The 19,421-nt window shown below is 42.4% G+C and overlaps 1 protein-coding gene across 1 annotated transcript; it reads right to left on the reverse strand.

Annotated features, from left to right (window-relative positions):
* Positions 1–4,343: 4,343 nt before the first annotated feature.
* Positions 4,344–18,953, reverse strand: LOC120324148 (mucin-5AC-like). The gene is made up of 11 exons (XM_039385794.1): positions 17,978–18,953; positions 15,876–16,130; positions 15,414–15,526; positions 14,867–15,086; positions 14,539–14,691; positions 11,700–14,234; positions 10,719–10,961; positions 9,085–9,168; positions 8,375–8,487; positions 6,125–6,323; positions 4,344–4,876 (listed from the first exon to the last, which is right to left on the reverse strand). The coding sequence occupies exons 1-11, from the start codon at positions 18,951–18,953 to the stop codon at positions 4,653–4,655; spliced, it is 5,115 nt and encodes a 1,704-aa protein (XP_039241728.1). The 3' UTR covers positions 4,344–4,652.
* Between the last annotated feature and the right edge of the window lie 468 nt (positions 18,954–19,421).

Genomic DNA, 19,421 nt, shown 5'->3' on the forward strand with positions numbered 1-19,421 from the left:
CTGCAGAGGGAACTTCTGGCTCTGTGGCTTCCCTGTGCTCACCAGCCAGTTCCTTCTGTTCCTCTGGCACTTGGCTCACAGGCTGGGGACAGCAGGGGAGACAAGACATTCCCAGTGTTTCCCAGGCCTGTCTTATTAAGTCTGAGAGCATGTCCTGTTGCTTTCTCCTCCCTTCTAAGGTGTTGTTCCTGCTCTCCATCACGAGTCTACAATGACAAGGGCACTAAGGGAAATTCCTAGCATGGCCTACATAATCCCAATTGGATAGAAGATGGCAACTGCACGACCTGCTCTTCCACAGCATGGCTACATCCAGTCCCATACTGCCTGTGCCCATGGGACTGTAGTTCAGTGACTGAGCACGGTCCTGGTTTCAGAGTACCATCATTTTCACCACAAGGTCTAAAACATACCCATGAAGCTGGAGCAAAGCTTTTGGTTATTGACAGCAATGGGAATAATAAATTGTGGCAAAGGGAAATTATTGAAAAATCAGCAGAAGACTTGAGTCTCGTCTCATCAGTTCCACGGCCACCACATGACACGACAGAGGACAGAGGCTGGCTGGGGCCTCAGTCCCATCAGGAGGTCATGTGGGACATTGCTATGGGTTCCAAAAAGAACAGAACACAATATTCCCTAAGACCTTGGTGGTCCCAGCATGCACGAAGGGATTGGTAGGTTCAGTGACTAGTACTTAGAAGTTAGCTAAAGGCTTGAGCAGCAGGGACTGATACCACCCACTGGAGGATGAGATCCACAAATGAGATTTTTTATTACAAAGTAAATCATAAGGAACTGTTGGAACATCCAAATACTGGAATTGTTCCAAAACAAGGTAGAAGCTTAAAATGTGTGGTGAACATTACCTGATAGTCCCAATTGAATGCCAGCTCAAAGGCTCCAGAGGCCACATCTTGCAGAGGTTCACAGAAGCAAAATGTATTATCATTAACTGGCTACATTTCTCCTGTCTCTACAAAAAATGGGGGATATATTAAGCTCCAGTTGGTGTGTGCTGGTCAGTGTCCTGCTTTCAGGCACATATTTCATGCTGTCCTACCATACATGCTTTCTAACATTCTTAACTCTCCGCTGACCACTCATTTTATTATCTTCCACATTTATGAACTTAAGCAATTTACCTCTAATTTTTACTGTTTTTTATAGCATCCCCCTGGGCTAAAAATCCCAGCAGTCCCAGAGGTGAGTTGCCCCAGAACCTTCCTCCCCTCTGCACGTGTATCTGCAGAATTTCTTCTGTTTGAAAACACTTTCCTCTCCTCCCACGCGACTGACCCCGTAAGTGGTGAGAGACCCCAATCACCTACATCAGAGTGGAATGCTGAGGGGTTTGCATCAGGGTTCAGTGAAACAGGAGGCAGGAGAGCTCCCAGGTTGCTTCTCAGATGGGAAACAACAGTAGCACCCCAGGGGTAAGTATGGTGTTACATCCCAGAAGGTGTTGGCCCCAGAAATCCTTGTTGAAAAAAACTATTTCTAAGGTGACAAGACCTGTGTGACTGAGCTGACAATGGTTCTACCAGCCCATCTGGCTATCCAGCTGCTGACCTTCCAAAAAACTTCTGCAATTCTTGTCCAAGCAGTTAAACTTGAGACAACACGGATGTCTCTGAAGAGAGGCCCAGAGGTCTCAAGGTCACTGCAGTATGGTGGAAATCAGAGACTTTTTATGCTGCTTGTACTAAGAGAAAGCTCAACCCTTACTTTAGACTATGCCATTTCTTACAAATGCAGATTTAGAGGATGAGATGGAGAAGGCAAGAATGGAGGCACTGTGGGAGAAAAGCTGATGCCATGGAATGACCATGGACTGGGGGCAGGGGAAGCCACAGCAATGGGAAGGTGTGTTACAGCAGTGATGGGGCACAGAGCATGTAGGAATTCAACCCCTGGGAAACCAGACTTGTGTAGCTCTGCTGTTCAGGCACCAGCTCCTCCCTCTCTCTTGAAGCCAGAGCAGCTCAAGTTTTTCTGGGTCATAGTGTCAGTCAGTTCCAGGGCAAAAAAAGAGAGTCTGAAACAGGTAAAGTGCCTCTCCTCAGTCATAGAGACCCTGATCTGGGAACTGCTTAAATCCCACTGATATCAACAGGAGCCAGCTACCTAGAGACTTCTGAGTATCTTACCCTCAACCATTTATTTCTCTGTCCCACTTGCTGGGTTTGTGTCTCTCTGAGTAGGGAATATGCATGAGGAGCCCATCTGAATGCTGCTTGGAAGTGAGGAAATGATCCCCTGTGGAAAGGGGAGATCTGGCTCCTCCTGTTCTTCTTTTCAGGGAGTTCTCAGAGTCTAGACACCACAGTATGGTGGTAGGGGGATTTTTATTGGGAAAAAGGGGAAAAAAGGCTATATTCATTATATATAGATTCTCTTGTTTAATCTAGTTTAAAGACATCATGCCTCTATGTAATCATACTGGACCAAGTGTTGACAGCACTCACCACCTTCTCCTCCTGCAGGTAGAAGAGGCTCCAAATTACATGCAAAAATAAGAACAACAGATTCCTTCAGAAGGCACAATTGTAAAAAAAAAGAGATTTTATTTGTAAAGCATTTTTTGGAAAATATTAAATATATTTCGCATGAACAATCCCAGGATTCCTGCTGTACATGGTTCTTATTTAACATTATTTACAAGGACACCAGAAAGGTTAATGACAATAAGAACTTGCTGTTCAAAGTAGATCCCTCAAAACAGAAAGGAAACAGTATTTACATAAGCAAGAGCACTCTTTTGTATTTTCAACACAGCTCACTGGAGAACTTGAATTTACTGACAGACTACATTGTGGAGTGACTGCTCAGAGCTAGCTATATTTGGAACCCACATACAATAAATTTAACAAATACTAATCACACTGACTTTCCACCAGTGAGGTGGGCTGTGGCCCCATATCCCAGACCTGAGCAGAAGGACAGCCAAGTTGGCACTACACGGAAGCAAAAGGAGAGCAAAGGATGCAAAACCCTGTTTCACCGGTCCCTGCAAATAAAAATAACGTTCCAGACAGAAACATAAACCACCAGCACAACTTTGTGTGTGAAGACACCTTAAAGTGCTCACACAATCTTCCCTTCTCTGCCAGCACAGCCCATTGGCCTCACACAGCAACGCTGCTGCCAAGCCAAGGACAGAGGAGCAAGGCTGGAGGGAACTTCCCTCAACAGGGTCATGATACAGCCTGAACTAATCAGCCTTTCTGCAGTGAGGCAGCACATGAGATGGCTTCACCCATCTGCTTACCAGGGTCCTCTTCAGGGTTCTCTGAGGAGCTGCTGTTGCCCAGAAAAAGGAGGTATAAAAAAAAAAGGAACATTGGCTGTGCCCAGAGGAGAGCAGAGCTGCTCAGGCACCACTACCTTTGTCTGCTGAGGTCCTTTGTCTGCTGAGGTCCCAAAATGTGCTACATTTGTAGGCACCTCCTTTCTCTTACCTGTGCCAACCAACCAGAGCATAATCCCCAAAAACAAAGACCCTGAACTGTTCAGGAGGTGGGAGCCAGGACCTTGACATCACAGGATATTCAGTGCCTCAACAGGAGTGCCCAGCACAGGCATATTGACAAAATACACAGACACAGGGAGAACTGGCTTGAAATGAAACACATAAATCCTACTGAAAATATGTACAGCAATATATTGCCCTTTGTCGTTACTTCAGCACATTCCAAGCAGGAAAAACTACACCATGGGATAAACAGACTGTGACTTCATCAAGACTGCAACTAACAGTGGTGAAAACAGGTAAAGGCCATTTCTTTTAATTGCTCTAAAGCACAAGGTCTGCTCCAGTGTCACAGGAGCCTTCAGGTTGCTCCTACTGGGCTCTACCTTGGGATTATCAAGACTGAGGTAAAATTGCACTACATGACACACCCTTGACCAACCAACCACATTTGCCAGGCAAAAATAGATTAATACAATCTTTTGGCTCAAATTAACCTATCTAGTAACATGTTTTGGCTATGCTGTTAAACTACATCTGTATTTAGCATGATTTACATTTGTCACAGAAAGGCAGCTGCTTCTTCATAGCCTGACAATTAAAGAAACCTTGGATTCAGAAGCTTCCAGATCAATCTGCTGCTCCATCAGAGACTTTTACAGCAAGTCCATATAAGCCAGATGCATCCCCTTTTTCTTCGAACTCCTAACAAACTCCAGTGGCTTGTTCTGCAGCCACTGGAGAGAAAGAGGCATCTTCATATGGTGATACAAACCTCAGGGGAGGTGAATCACCCTTGGTCAAGTGCATAAAGCCCAACTCTGGGCTCAGCTGAGAATTCAGGTAACCTGCCACAGGTACCAAGCTCAGTCACTCTGAGATCCAAACTGCACAATACAAGAAAGTATTGTGTAGTTTGGATCCTCTCTCTCTAGAAAATCGATGTTGGGAGTCATTGTCATACCTCTGGGGGACAGGTTGAACAGAGGTTTCTCTGCTCCTCACTTTACCACTATGGGGAAAATTCCCCACTCCATATCTGCTAAAAGGATGATTCACTGGAGGTTGTTAGGAGCTCAGGAATTCGGTGATGGACATTGGGAAAGAGCAGGTAGAATTAAATTAAGTTAATATAAACAATTGACATAGAATTTTAAGACAAACATATTAATATTCTGCCTTATTCCAAAAATGAAACATTGTGCATCTTGTAAGTGCTTTTAGAGAAAATTTCCCATGAGTCCTGTGGTTCAACCAAGTATTTACCCCACCTTTTCCTCATATAGATGTAAAATACTATTGCCAGAAGAATCAGCACTAATGCAACTCCAAGTAAAACTCCAAGGACAATCACTGCTACTCTCCAGCCAGAACTGTCGTCGGTTGGTGACTGAACGGACAGGGCTGAAATTTAAAACACATTTTAGAAATGTTAGCTAGAAACAGTAAAAAGTGGGTGTAAGAAAGCTTGGAGCCCTATGTGACAGCTGTGTTTTACTGTTTGGTAGCTTTGAAACTTCTGAATAATATTAATAATGGGGTTTGTATGTAGTAAAGATTTGCTAACTAGAAAGTTTTATGGACCCTTCTCTCTCTGAGGGTTCTTGTGATCTCTTGGTGACATCCATAAACAGCAGCTCTGAGGATTTCTGGGAGAACTCCAGTCTGTACCTCAACAAGGTGTGAAAAAGGGCCATGAAATGGAGCTGTACATAATTTAACCCTCAGAGTCCTCCTTATACTTTCCTTATACACTCCTTATACAAGCAACTTTGTGAAATGAATGGGGAGCTGGTCTGCCAGCTCTACTCACACCTACCCTTGTCTTGCTCCACAAGACAGTCCACTGAAATCAAAGTCTTTGAACTGAAAGGCCAAAACCAGAAAGATTCCTGGTAGCCAGATAAAGGCAATGGAAGGCCTGTAGCACATAAGCATGTGTGGTAAAGATGTGTGTAGCAGTGGTGGAAAGGCACACAGACTGTGTTATAGTGCTGGCCAGCACTTAAAAAGAGAAGGTTTTTGACTGTGGCAGGAGGAGCCTCTGTGTTGCATGAAAAGCCCCTGAGCCATAGAAGCTCAAGGCAATAAGCACATTACCACAACCATGAGCATGACAGACACTGTTTTGCATGTGTGTCCTTCTGCACAATTTGTCCTTTCCCTCTCGGCCTCCCTGCATCTCTGCAGTACTTTTGTGTTGCTAAATCCACAACTGCCTCGGGCAGGGAAGCAGGGTCCAAAGGTTTTTGAGGGTTGCCCAAGAAAAGGGGTGCACCCTTCCATCACATCTTTATCCAGGGAGGAGTATTGCAGGAGCCACTACACAACAAGTCTCCTCATCCTCATCTCCATTAAAAGCCAATCTTTCAGGACCAGCATGGAGGGTACAAAAAGCTCACCTAACCCTCCTTCTATGTGAAGAGAACCCATCCTTCAAGTCTGGAACTGGGTATGTGTAGTGACACTTTAAAACAGTTCCATAATCCATGATAGCTGGACTATGTGTTCTGTGAATGTTTAAAAAGATTATCTGAGGTACTTCAATCTCTTAAAAAAAAAGAAGCTAATTTATCAGCTTTTGTGAAGAGAAGGAGATCTGACCCTTTAATCCCCACACCATCGCAGAGAAGCTGTTTCAACATCACTTACATTGTACATTTACTTCAGTTTCATTCCCAAACTTGCGCTTTAATACTTGGCTTAGGTGGGTCTGTATAAGATTCACATCTACTGGCTCTTCTTTTGGCAGCAGAGAAATAAAATCAGCAATCACACTGCCAGGTCTGAACCCAAGCACAGTGACATTGAAGCGTTCATCCTTCAGTTCGAGGCGCATTTCTCTAACAACCTGTGCAAATTGAAGGGGATATTTATTCCACGTGTCACTCAACTGGGGCAGAGCAGGAATGCGCACATCCTACACATATCAGGATATTCATTTTGTTTCAGGATAATGACCTTGGAATAACAAATAAAAAACTTACTGAAGGAGGATTACGGAACAATGCATGGTCTGTGATTGAAAGTATAAAATCTAAGTTTGACTTCCCAAGCACCAATCTGTTTAGGTTGTTATCAATGAATAATGCATTGAAACCAGTTGTCCTCCTCCACAAACCCATGTGAGACCCCGACTGCACAAAATTGGGAATCTACAAAGTGCACCTAGTTTCTAAAGTTATCTTCAGTGTCCCCCAACATTTTTAACACGTTCAACTAAACTTCAGGCATGGTCCTGCACACACTACCAGCACAGAACTTGATGTGAGAGGTATAAAACATATTTTTTTATCGAAATCATGATGTTACAGAATAACTATGCAAAGAGAGACAAGGATGTGATTTGCCTCTCAGTCATTTTGACATAAACCAAGTGTAATCCCATTACACCAAGTAAAATCAAATCAGCTGCACCGATGTCTCTGAAAGTACAGCCTTGCCCAGTGCTTTATTTTGGATATAGAACAAGAACAAGCAGTCCCCTCTGTTAAATAAGACTGGTTGAAATGTTTCTGTCAGGACTGATCGTTACGGAAAATCAGTTGTTTGGTTCAACCCAGTAAGAGAAGTTATCTTCTCGCTGTGGATGAATATGGTATTTTACCCGAAAAGTCTGAAAGATTACTACTTTTCATGGATGGTAACAAGCCTTTTTCTAAGTCACTGCTCAGTTATCTACTTCCATCTTTCTCTGTGGGATAAACCCCCACCCAAAACTACATGTTACATTAAGTTCTTTGGTCAGAAACTCCAAAAATACTTTTCTTTCCCTCACCACGATGAGCAGACAAGATAGGAAACTTGACCTATGCAGGTGAAGGTGTAAAATTTCAGAACTACAACTCTGGAGCACTGTGGAATTTAAAATAAATAGTTCAAACTGAAGAAAAAAAAAAATCAACACAGAAATTGACTGTGTTTCCAGTCATGTTAGAACAGCCTCCCTTTGATTTTGCCTTTTTCAAAGAAAAGCTGACACGTGGCACAAGGGAAAAGCTTATTAAAAGCCTGTAAAGGGATTCCTGTTGCATTCAGTCATGTTGGAGGAAGCCTTTTAAATCCACTTTTAAATCTTCTATCTGTGAAAGGGAGATGCTAGCAGTCATAAGACAAGGTTACCCTTGAGTTGGCGTGGTGAGAACAAATTAATTACCGCTTATGAAATCTGTGGAGATTCTTAGCTAAAAGGGTATGATCATCACACTAAAAATAATCTTCTGTATTAGTTATTTAAAGAAGTCTACCCCAACCTTACAGTAGTTTTACCTTCCCAGCAGGCTTATGTACATCAGGATTCCTGAGAGGTGTTTAAGTTGTTAGTCCCTTTCTTTAACATGCTGTTAAAGGCAGCTGAGTGGCAGACTGCTGCTTCTGCCTGTCAGCTTTACCAGCTCTAAGGTACCACTTTTTCTCCTCATTTCTCCCCTGATATGGACCCTTTGATACCTTCTCCAGTCCTGCAGCCACTACCATGAAGCAAATTGCCAGTGATCTGGACTCGCAGTAGATGCTTGTAAAGGTCCCATATTCCCAAGTGTGTGTTGAAATGTTATTTTTGAGTACTATTCTTTTTTTCCATCTCCACAGGCATAGATTTAGTAAGGTGGGAGAAAATAAAAAGAACAGGATGTTCCTTGTACTTATAAAAATAGAATTTTTAAGCGCCTTTCACTAAATAATTTTAATTTGGGGATGACTTAGGGAACATACCCCTCCTCATTGGCAACAAGCTGTCTCTCCTTGGCAGTCCTTGTGCTTCCTGCACAGTTTTATCAAGGAGGGATTATCTTTTTCACCTGTCACAGTCTTGATTTAACAATTAATTAAGGAGACTGAGGTTGCTCATAGCAAACCTTTTCTTAGTTCATTCATGTTGACAGAGAAGATTGATCAACTTACATCTGTTTTGATACTCTCAGCCATTGCTTTGTATTCTTCACTATCAGAGTTATAAAGTGCATTGTTAAATGTCTGGTTTTTTAACAAAACCCTGCAGGCAAATGCTTGGTTACCTGGGGGAAAAAAAAAAAGAAACAATCAGGTGAATCCCAGGGTGTCCCTCCACAATTGCTTTTTGGACTTTATTACCTCATATGTTTATAATACTAATTGATAAACACAGAAACAAATCAAATAATAAGAAGGTGTATCATGTGTGTCTTATGCACTGACTTTGGAACCTTCAGAGCTGAATCTCTTCAGGTGTGTCAGCCATCACAATCCTCACAACTTGTTCATCATTCCTGTATTATTCAGGGTGCATCCCACTCCCTAATTCAACAGCCACTCTCCCATTGATTTCAGCAGAAGTAACATCAGTCTGCTGGATTCTGCAAGGCACAGAGTGTGTTTAAATCCTCCTGAGTAGGTGGATGAGCCCCAAGCCAAAAGAAGAAAGCTTTACATAGAAAAGACCAGGATAAAAATAGGGCTGAAAGCTGACACTGAAGTTTGATGAAAGCAGCTTCTTTACCAAAGAAGTGTGAACTTCAGATGTTGTGTGACTTAACATAATAAAGCAGATGGCAAAATACTCAGGAAAGATACTATATTGTGAAATAATATCCCATAGTTACGAATAAACAAATGTTAAAATTCTATAAACTTACCAGAGCATACAATGTCTTTTAAGTCAGAACAGTCAGTATTTTCTGGTAAACAGAACTCAGCTTGGTTGAAGCAGGAAACAGGATCTGGGAAATAAGTTTAAAAATCAAGATAATCGCTTCTGTGCATGTGTGGTTGTTGCCAATAAGAAAATTGTGGAATAGGTGAAAGTGTTTAATCATGGCCAAGGAATCACCTAAGCAGCAGTTTCTTTGGCCCAGTGAGAACTTAGAACTGCAAATTATAAAAATGGAGCATATCAAAAGAGAGACAGGTGGTGGGTGGGCAGGTGGTATTTGAGAGCTTTACTGAAATAGCATTGAGAACCCTGATTTCTTATGAGAGCTAAAGATACAGGTTGTACTGTTACGTGTTTGTACAACTCAGGTAAACTAGATGGAGTTTTCAGCAGTAAAAGTCATCTGGAATTTAATTTGGAAACAATATGGATCATGGAGTCTTAAAACCTCAGAATGCCTGTCCAGACTGGCTAATCTGAATTATTTATAGTGGGTCAAAACAGCAGTTAAGGGTGGCACAACAGGTTTTATGTGGTTAACTCATTGGGTATAGCTCCAGCTCTCCTCACAGAATTGAGCATAATCTTTAACTTCACATGCAATACAAATGACTTGGTCTTTACTGAACTTTTCTTTTAGTAGGGAAACTAATAAATGAAAGCCAGTGGACTGAAGTATTGAAAGATTCCAATGGAAATTATGATGACAGTTCCTTGGTTCTGTGGTCCTAAAGACTAAGATAGAGGGTAAGTCCATTAGAAGGAACCCCCCAGTTAACTGTCAGAATAATTGCCCTAGAAGGGTTTTGAAAATAATCAGACAATCCACTAGAGAACTGAAAAAGGGGTTGCAACAAGGACAGCTAGAGGTCAAGAAATGCTGGAAGAAAGTAACGATTGCCAAAAGTCAAGTTAGATCTTTCAAGGGATATTAAAAGAAATTGTGAACATTTTCTCAGCCACTGGGAAAATATGATAAAGTGCAGTACAGTTTTATCAAATATGGATCATGCCAAAATAACCTGGTAGCTTCCTTTGACGGGCTGACTTTTAGATCTCTTACAATGATGGAAAGGCAATATTATACAGTGCCAAGTGGTAATTTGGAAAAAGATTTGTCTAAAGGAGTTGGCTGAAGAGGAGATGGCAATGGGGAGCTTTTAAAGGAGAAACCTTGATTTAGAGGGATATGATGTGTTGTGTTCCTTGAGAACCAGTTTTAGTACAGGGACACAATTAGACAGTCTGTCTTAATGTCTGTATCCAAGGGAGAAATTAAAAAGACAACTGTGACAACTAAGGACTGTCTGCATTCACAAAGGCACGTACAACCTGAACTTCACATTACCAAAATATTTTCTGTTAAATTTACAGCCAAAATATCCTGACTTTTGTATGGAATTTTCTGGCTCAACAACACAGCATGGTCAGAAATTTTACAGAGCCAGCACTTGCTCTCGCAAACGGCTGTTGAATTGAAGTAGTCCTGTGAGTCAAATAAATAAAAAAAGACTTACAGGAACAAGAGTCTATGAGATCAAATCCAGATGATACTGTATCATGATACTGCGTGTGTATTTTAATTAAAAAGAGATTATGGGTTGATTGAGGAAGTACCTGTTTGGACAGTAACTGAAGTCCGGTTATTCTCAGCACAGGATGACACTCCCACATATATGGTGTATGTATGGGCAGGAAGTAGATGTTTAAACACAGCTTTTGTCTCTTTTGTGGTAGTTTTATTTATCTCCTGCTTTCCATCCATGAGGGAGATGCTGTAGAGGCTGCCTGGGCTGCCACCGGTCCAGCTGAGTTGTATTTCTTCTCCAGTCACATTCTGAATTTCGATGGACACTGGCACTGCAAAGTGAAAATGTTCCATACAGCTGAGGGTGGTTCATCTCCCTTCTACACTTCTACACATTTAATATTAAAGAAAAAAAATGAACAATTAAACCAATATAAATTTTTGTGAGTTTTCTTGGAGCTGATTTCAGTTTTACGCCTTGCTCTCCCACAAGAGCAGAAATAAACTCTTTGCTCTATAAATGTAAATTATACGTTAATATACTTTGTTTGATGGCTCCAAAACACAAATGGGTAACATTCCACTTGCTTCTAGTCTTTCTAACTGCAGGTAAGGTGTGGTAAATGGCCAGAATCATACAGTGTTGGTTTAAGATTGTGAAGAAGTGATGAGGCTGGATGGGAAAAATAAGAGTGTTCTGATGTGGACTGCTATTTGACTCATACTGATATCATCAGGTTATGGAATACTAAAATGCCACCAGAAAATCCTAAATTCAGAGCAGTAGGGAGGCATTTAATAAAGGTGCTTCATGATAAGATTGAGAAAAACCAACTTTGACAGTGGTTTGTTCCTGTAGGCAGGCACCCAGGGGCTCAGGAGAGCTTTACCAAGGAGTAGAAACTTGACTGATATATATATAATTATGTATTTTCAGTGGTTCTATCAGGCTTCCCTTTAAAAGTCATATCCTGGGATTTTACCTCGCAGCTGATATAACTGATGAACAAGAACATTGTATCTGTTTGGATAATTTTTATTCTACAATTCAATATCAAATATTTACTTACTGCAAGGTGGTGATGGAAATGTGGTAGTAAAAATGGAATTAGATGTTGATCCTGTAAATCCAACTGTTTCCTTTTCTGGAGGGACTGTAGTTGTCAGTGCTGTGACTCCAGTTGTTTCATTTTCTGAAGGGAATGTAGTTGTGAGTTCCGTGAATCCAGTCGTATCATTTGCTGAAGAGATTGTAGTTGTCAGTGCTGTAACTGCAGTTGTTTCATTTTGTGGAGGGACTGCAGTTGTGAGTTCTGTGAATCCAGTTGTATCATTTGCTGGAGGGATTGTAGTTGTCAGTGCTGTAACTCCAGTTGTATCATTTGCTGGAGGGACTGGAGTTGTGATTTCTGTCAATCCAGTTGTTTCATTTGCTGGAGGGATTGTAGTTGTGAGTTCTGTGAATCCAGTTGTATCATTTGCTGGAGGGATTGTAGTTGTGAATTCTGTGAATCCAGTTGTATCATTTGCTGGAGGGATTGTAGTTGGCAGTGTTGTAACTCCAGTTGTTTCATTTTGTGGAGGGTCTGGAGTTGTGATTTCTGTCAATCCAGTTGTATCATTTGTTGGAGGGATTGTAGTTGTCAGTGCTGTAACTCCAGTTGTTTCATTTGCTGGAGGGATAGTAGTTGTCAGTGTTGTAACTGCAGTTGTTTCATTTTGTGGAGGGACAGGAGTTGTGAGTTCTGTGAATCCAGTTGTGTCATTTGCTGGAGGGATTGTAGTTGTCAGTGCTGTAACTGCAGTTGTTTCATTTTGTGGAGGGACTGGAGTTGTGAGTTCTGTGAATCCAGTTGTATCATTTGCTGGAGGGACTGGAGTTGTGAGTTCTGTCAATCCAGTTGTTTCATTTTGTGGAGGGACTGGAGTTGTGAGATCTGTTAATCCAGTTGTATCATTTGCTGGAGGGATAGTAGTTCTCAGTGCTGTAACTGCAGTTGTTTCATTTTGTGGAGGGACTGGAGTTGTGAGTTCTGTGAATCCAGTTGTATCATTTGCTGGAGGGATTGTAGTTGTCAGTGCTGTAACTCCAGTTGTTTCATTTGCTGGAGGGATTGTAGTTGTCAGTGTTGTAACTCCAGTTGTTTCATTTTGTGAAGGGACTGGAGTTGTGAGTTCTGTGAATCCAGTTGTATCATTTGCTGGAGGGATTGTAGTTGTCAGTGCTGTAACTGCAGTTGTTTCATTTTCTGGAGGGACTGGAGTTGTGATTTCTGTCAATCCAGTTGTGTCATTTGCTGGAGGGATTGTAGTTGTCAATGCTGTTTCATTTTGTGGAGGGACAGGAGTTGTGAGTTCTGTCAATCCAGTTGTATCATTTGCTGGAGGGATTGTAGTTGTGAGTTCTGTGAGTCCAGCTGTATCATTTGCTGGAGGGATTGTAGTTGTCAGTGCTGTAACTGCAGTTGTTTCATTTTGTGGAGGGATTGTAGTTGTGAGTTCTGTTAATCCAGTTGTATCATTTGCTAGAGGGATTGTAGTTGTCAGTGCTGTAACTGCAGTTGTTTCATTTTGTGGAGGGACAGGAGTTGTGAGTTCTGTCAATCCAGTTGTTTCATTTGCTGGAGGGATAGTAGTTGTGAGTTCTGTGAATCCAGTTGTCTCATTTGCTAGAGGGATTGTAGTTGTCAGTGCTGTAACTCCAGTTGTTTCATTTTGTGAAGGGACTGGAGTTGTGAGTTCTGTGAATCCAGTTGTGTCATTTGCTGGAGGGATTGTAGTTGTCAGTGCTGTAACTGCAGTTGTTTCATTTTGTGGAGGGACTGGAGTTGTGAGTTCTGTGAATCCAGTTGTTTCATTTTGTGAAGGGACTGGAGTTGTGAGTTCTGTGAATCCAGTTGTGTCATTTGCTGGAGGGATTGTAGTTGTCAGTGCTGTAACTGCAGTTGTTTCATTTTGTGGAGGGACTGGAGTTGTGAGTTCTGTGAATCCAGTTGTTTCATTTTGTGGAGGGACAGGAGTTGTGAGTTCTGTCAATCCAGTTGTATCATTTGCTGGAGGGATTGTAGTTGTCAGTGCTGTAACTCCAGTTGTATCATTTGCTGGAGGGACTGGAGTTGTGATTTCTGTCAATCCAGTTGTTTCATTTTGTGGAGGGACTGGAGTTGTGAGATCTGTTAATCCAGTTGTTTCATTTGCTGGAGGGATAGTAGTTCTCAGTGCTGTAACTGCAGTTGTTTCATTTTGTGGAGGGACTGCAGTTGTGATCTCTGTCAATCCAGTTGTATCATTTTGTGAAGGGACTGGAGTTGTGATTTCTGTGAATCCAGTTGTTTCATTTGCTAGAGGGATTGCAGTTGTCAGTGCTGTAACTGCAGTTGTTTCATTTGCTGGAGGGATAGTAGTTGTGAGTTCTGTGAATCCAGTTGTTTCATTTGCTGGAGGGATAGTAGTTGTGAGTTCTGTGAATCCAGTTGTATCATTTGCTGGAGGGATTGTAGTTGTCAGTGCTGTAACTGCAGTTGTTTCATTTTGTGAAGGGACTGGAGTTATCTGTTCTGTAAAACCAGTTGTATCAGTTTCTGCAGGGACTGGAGTTGTCTGTTCTTCAAAACAGAAATTTGGAGGCGGTGAGTTGAACTTATTTTAAAATTTACTGAGTTTATGCTATTTAATTACATAAACAACTTTCAAAAAACAGGCCCAGAAAATTTGCTTCTGTTTTGGCCTAAATATTCAGCTGGGGTACCCATTCTCACATAAAATCCAATCCACCGAAGGCCATTGCGAGTAAATATAATGAACTATTACCTAAGGAGTCAGGGGAGGGAAAAGACCTTATATGCAAATTTTTTAAGTTTTGGTTTTGGTTTTGTGTTGGAGTTTTTTTAATTTATATAAAGTGCTTACGTGAAGGCAGATCCTGCTGACAAACTCTCCCTGGAACTTGAGGACTCTTATCTGTGAATCCTTCCTTGCATTGACAGGAATAAGTGGCTCCTTCAGCAATGCAGGTGGCATTTTGGGAACAGTCATTTAAATCTGGTTGACAACTATTCCTTGCTACAGTGAAGTTGAACAAAACAGAAAAAGAAGAATGTTTTAATTAGCATTGGGAAAAGAGATAGATAAACTAAATACTATTTAATTTTCTGCACCCAGATCCCATTTCACTGGATGTTACCATCAGTGAAATATACACTGCTGATTGAATTCACAGTGATGAACAAATTCATACCTTCTATGGCAGTCATTTGAGGGTCGACTTCAAATTCTGTACTCTTGTTAAGGGCCTCTGTAAAAGCATCTGAAATCTCTGGTTCTGTTACATTTTGTCCTTCATCAAACACAATGTCATAGAGCACAATCACACTGCCATTCTTGATGCTATTAATTACAATACGCATTTTTGTTCCATTTTTTAATTCTTGTATCTTCTGCGGCAGATGTTTTGTTATCTGCAAGGCAAAAGGTTTAACTTATTAACTATTTTTCTCGTATAGCAAAAGAGTTCTCAGAGCAATCTGCTGGCCATGGTTAGTTTAGAAGCACCTCTCACAGTAGGGGAATGTGTATAAACCCCAGACAGAATTTCAGTTAAATCAGGACCTCAGAGGACTACACTATAAAGTAAGACCTTAGTAAGTACTGCTTCATTTCTAACCATCACACAAACTTTCCTTTTCCACATTTAAAATTATTCATGCCCAGATCCTCCTGATTATTTACGTTAGGAAGAGCTCAGCAAAAAATAAATCTTAGTTTAGAATTCCTAAGCAAAATACCTCTGTAATGAACTTAGTTTCAAACTCCTGAAATTCTCTACTTGATTTGTTCTGATATTCAGGCTTGAACTCTTCATTGGTAATCCTAGTGGTTCCACTGTAGACTTCAGCAGCTGTGGGGATATGCAAGACAGAATAACCAGACAAAATTTAGCTATTATTTAAAAATTGTTCCTCAGCTAAGTAAGGCTTTGGAATTAAAGTGTATGGAGCTGGGAGAGACTAGAACATTGAACCACTGTCGTTCTAGTTCAGTCAAGTTTTTAATTTGGCAGGAGGGCAAGTGAAGCTTTAGATCTTAGTCCAATGAAAAATTTGCAGGCTGACTTTAAGTGTCTGAAAGTTTGGCCTGATTTTGCCTATTGATGTCCAGGTAGGTGCTCAGTGAAAAAGGGCTTCATTTTAAGGCCAATGAATGTGTTAGTTTGCCAACAGAAGAGGAAAAGATTCCTGAGGAAATACCTGTCTGAACAGTCAAGGAGGCGCTGACATTCTCAGAGCAAGTTGAAACATCCACGGATATTTGGTATTGCTGACCAGAAAGCAGATTTTCAAATGCAGTACTTGTTCCATTTAGGATTCTCCTCTCCATCTCTCCTGATTTTCCCCTTAGAAGCACTGTGTAAGGACTGTCTCCTGTGCCACCTTGAGGTTTCCAGCTGAACTGTATCACTGTACTGGTCACGTTCTCCAGCTGGATGGACAGAGTGATAGGAGCTAAAAAGCAAAAAGGAAATTCCTGTGAAACATGTAGTTACGGTCTGTGTGTCTTTAAGGAATAAAGTACTTATAAGAAAGTGATTGCCTAAGAAAAAATTTAAGTTTCTGTAATGTTTTTATAAAGATATGAAACACAGAATCATATCACAGAATCACAGAATGGGTTGGAAGGGGCCTGAAAAATCACCTAATTCCATCCCCCTTGCCACAGGCAGGGACAGCTTCCACTAGTCCAGGCTGCTCAGGGTCCCATCCAGCCTGGCCTTGACCACTTCCAGGGATGGGGCATCCACAACTTCTCTGGGCAACCTGTGCCAGGGCCTCACCACCCTCACAGGGAAGAATTTCTTCCCATTATTTACTCTAACCCTACCTTCTTTAATTTTAAAGCCTTTCTCCTTTGTCCTGTCACTACACGCCCTTGTACAAAGTCCCTCTTGTAGGTGCCCTTTAGATACTGGAAGGGGCTCTGAGGTCTCCCCAGAGCCTTCTGCAGACTGAACCATCTCAACTCTCTCAACCTGTCTCCATAACAGAGGTCTTCCAGCCCACTGATCATCTTCATGGCCTCCTCTGGACCAGCTCCTACAGCTCCATGTTCTTCCTGTGCTGGGGACCCCAGAGCTGGAGGCAGCTCTGCAGGTGGGGTCTCACCAGAGCAGGGGGGCAGAATCCCCTCCCTTGCCTTAGTGCCCACACTGGTTTTGACGCAGCCCAGGACACATTTGGCTGCCAGTGCGTGTGGCTGGGTCACGTTGAGCTTCAACAACATGTGAATCAACACCCCCAAGCAGGGCTGCTCTCAATGCATTCATACCCAGCCTGTACTTGTGCTTAGGATTGCTCCAACCCATACGCAGGATCTTGCACTTGGCCTTGCTGGACTTCATGAGGTTCACACAGGCCCAGTTCTGAAGCCTGTCCAGGTCCCTCTGGATGCCATCCCTTCCCTCCAGCATGTTGTCTGCACCACACAAGTTTAGTGTCATCAGCAAATTTGCTGATGGTGCCCTTGATCCCACTGTCCTTGTCACCCACAAAGATGTTAAACCCAAAATAGGCCCCTGATGACACCACTCATCACTGGTCTGCCCTGCCATTGAGCCTTTGTGAAAAAACAAGTTATACCTCATCACGTGCAAGTGTGTATCTCCTGTTGAATTCCATGAAAGCACTAAGACTCCAAATCCAGGACGGATTAACCCATTAGATTTGTAGAATTAGAATACTATTATGCACTAAAAATGAAGATCATACCACCAATTTTTTTCTTTTTTTTTGGTGCAGAATATAAAAAGACTGCATTCTCCTCTTTTCTCTTTGCTTTTTTATCCATTAAAAATGATGAAAGATTCATCACTGCATATTCTTTGAAGTCAGCAGATAGCCCTTTGGTAAAAAACTAAAGATACACCAGAAAAGAATTACTATTGAAACAAACAGGAACTGAGTTAGCACAAATAAATTCAATAGAATTCTCTCAGTGAAGGAACTACCTCTAGTATTTCAAAAAAGAGAATTTCGAAACTCAAACAAAAACCAGTAAAACTTCCCACTAGCATAACTTGACCTATGCAGCATAACTACATAGCATTTTACATCAGTGGCACACCAGACTGCTTAAACACAAGGTGTGCCATTTCAAAAACAACTGCAGACAGCAGCTGCAGCCTCTGAGAAAAGCATGTAGAGGCAGGGATTCATACTCCTGGCTTAAATTCCCAACTTAAAAAAGACCTTGTTGAAAGCTCAAATTCCAACCAAAAATAGCAAAAATGAAATTATGCTCGACTCTTCCAAAAATAGAGAAAATTACATTTAGTATCATGTGTTAAAATACTCACAGCAAGTTCCAGTAACAGAAGGATTGACAGACGTCGACATTTTAAGGTTCGGTGTGGACGGGGTCGCCAAGGATGTATCAGGGAGGGAACGGGAGGTCTCAGCACTGGGATCATCTGTTGTTCCACTCCCCTGGTTGATGGTGGGACTTTCCCCTTCTCCAGGAGGAGTCGTGGCACTGTTGCCTGTGGAGGCCGTGGCCGTGGGAGACAAGGGACTCCCCATGGAAGATGGAGTGGTCCCTGCCTCCAGCATGGCTTGTCCCTGTGTGAGGGGTGCAGAGGTGTGTTGAGCTGCCGATGTCTCCGTGCTGCCGCCCGGGGTGGATGAAAGGATGGCCTCGGTGGTATCTGAGGCAGGAGAGGTGCCAGAGGTGGAAGCCACTGTCCTGGGGGTAGTTGGGCTGTGTGTCATGTGCCCTGCTGTCACAGCAGCCGACTGAACACTCGTAATGCCAGAAGTGGAGGACAGAGTGGAGACCACGAGTGTTGTGGACGGGTGGGCTGTGGTGGCCAAGTGCTCCTCAGCGGTGCTGCTGGTGCTGCTTTGCTGTGGACTGGGAGTTGCAGCTGTGGGGCCACCAGGAGAGGACAAGGAGTGGCTGGTCACTGCCGAGCTGGGCAGGGAGGAAGCAGTGACACTCCCCGTGCCCATGGAAGTGGCAGTGGCGGCAGGACCTGCTGTAGGGGTGGCTGGGCTCACCACATCACTCCTGGCAGGTGTCCCCGGTGAGCTCCCTTCCCCATTTGGCCCTGTGGGCTCAGTCTCTGTCCTCCCTTCTCCACCCACCATCCTCATCGTGGAGGGGGACAGAAAGGATGTGTCCAGGAGGGAAGGGGCTGTCGTGGCAGTGGGCTCAGCCGTGGTGGCATTGGAGTTGTGTGCAGCCAGGCCAGCTGTCCCACCTGGTTCTGTGCTCACAGAGCCCTTTATGTGGATCTGAGCGGTGGCAGTCGTTACATTTCTTCCCTCTGTCATTCCGGTCTTGGTACCTGTCACATTTTAAAAATGTGGATTATGGATATTTACCCTCTATTCCTGTGAAGCACTTCAATAGTCTACCAAGTGTAATTTCATTCCTGCGTGACAAGTTCACTTATCTTTCTCATCTTCATTGTTATTCCTTTCCCTCCCCATTTCTAGTTTCATGTTTTCTTTGCTATTTCTTAACTACTATGAAATTTCTACGTTATTTCCTTTTCCATTTGCATACATTTAAGGAGCTTTTTACCTTACTGATTTCCTGGTAATACTTTTTTTCTGCATAAATTTAGAGATTTATATTTCCTTTGTATATGTTTTGCTGTTTCTAATCTACATATTTTTTCAATTTTTTTTAGAGTTTTTCTCTTCCTGTAAATATTATTTCATTTACAGTTAGGGCAGGGTTTAGTGGTGGACTTGGCAGTGGTAAGTTTAAGTTTAGACTTGATGATCTTAAAGGTC

The sequence above is a fragment of the Pipra filicauda genome, unplaced genomic scaffold (assembly GCF_003945595.2).
Source record: "Pipra filicauda isolate LSUMZ 115617 unplaced genomic scaffold, ASM394559v2 scaffold436_size1054928_pilon, whole genome shotgun sequence".
NCBI lineage: Eukaryota > Metazoa > Chordata > Aves > Passeriformes > Pipridae > Pipra > Pipra filicauda.

Excerpts from the sequence above, each read along its gene's own strand:
- LOC120324148 (XM_039385794.1), bottom strand. The coding sequence starts at position 18,953 with ATGACAGAGGGAAGAAATGTAACGACTGCCACCGCTCAGATCCACATA. Across the intron at positions 16,131-17,977 it reads TTCTGTTACTGGAACTTGCT|CTCCTATCACTCTGTCCATC; the intron begins GTGAGTATTTTA and ends TTTGCTTTTTAG. Across the intron at positions 15,087-15,413 it reads AAACTAAGTTCATTACAGAG|ATAACAAAACATCTGCCGCA; the intron begins GTATTTTGCTTA and ends TTTGCCTTGCAG.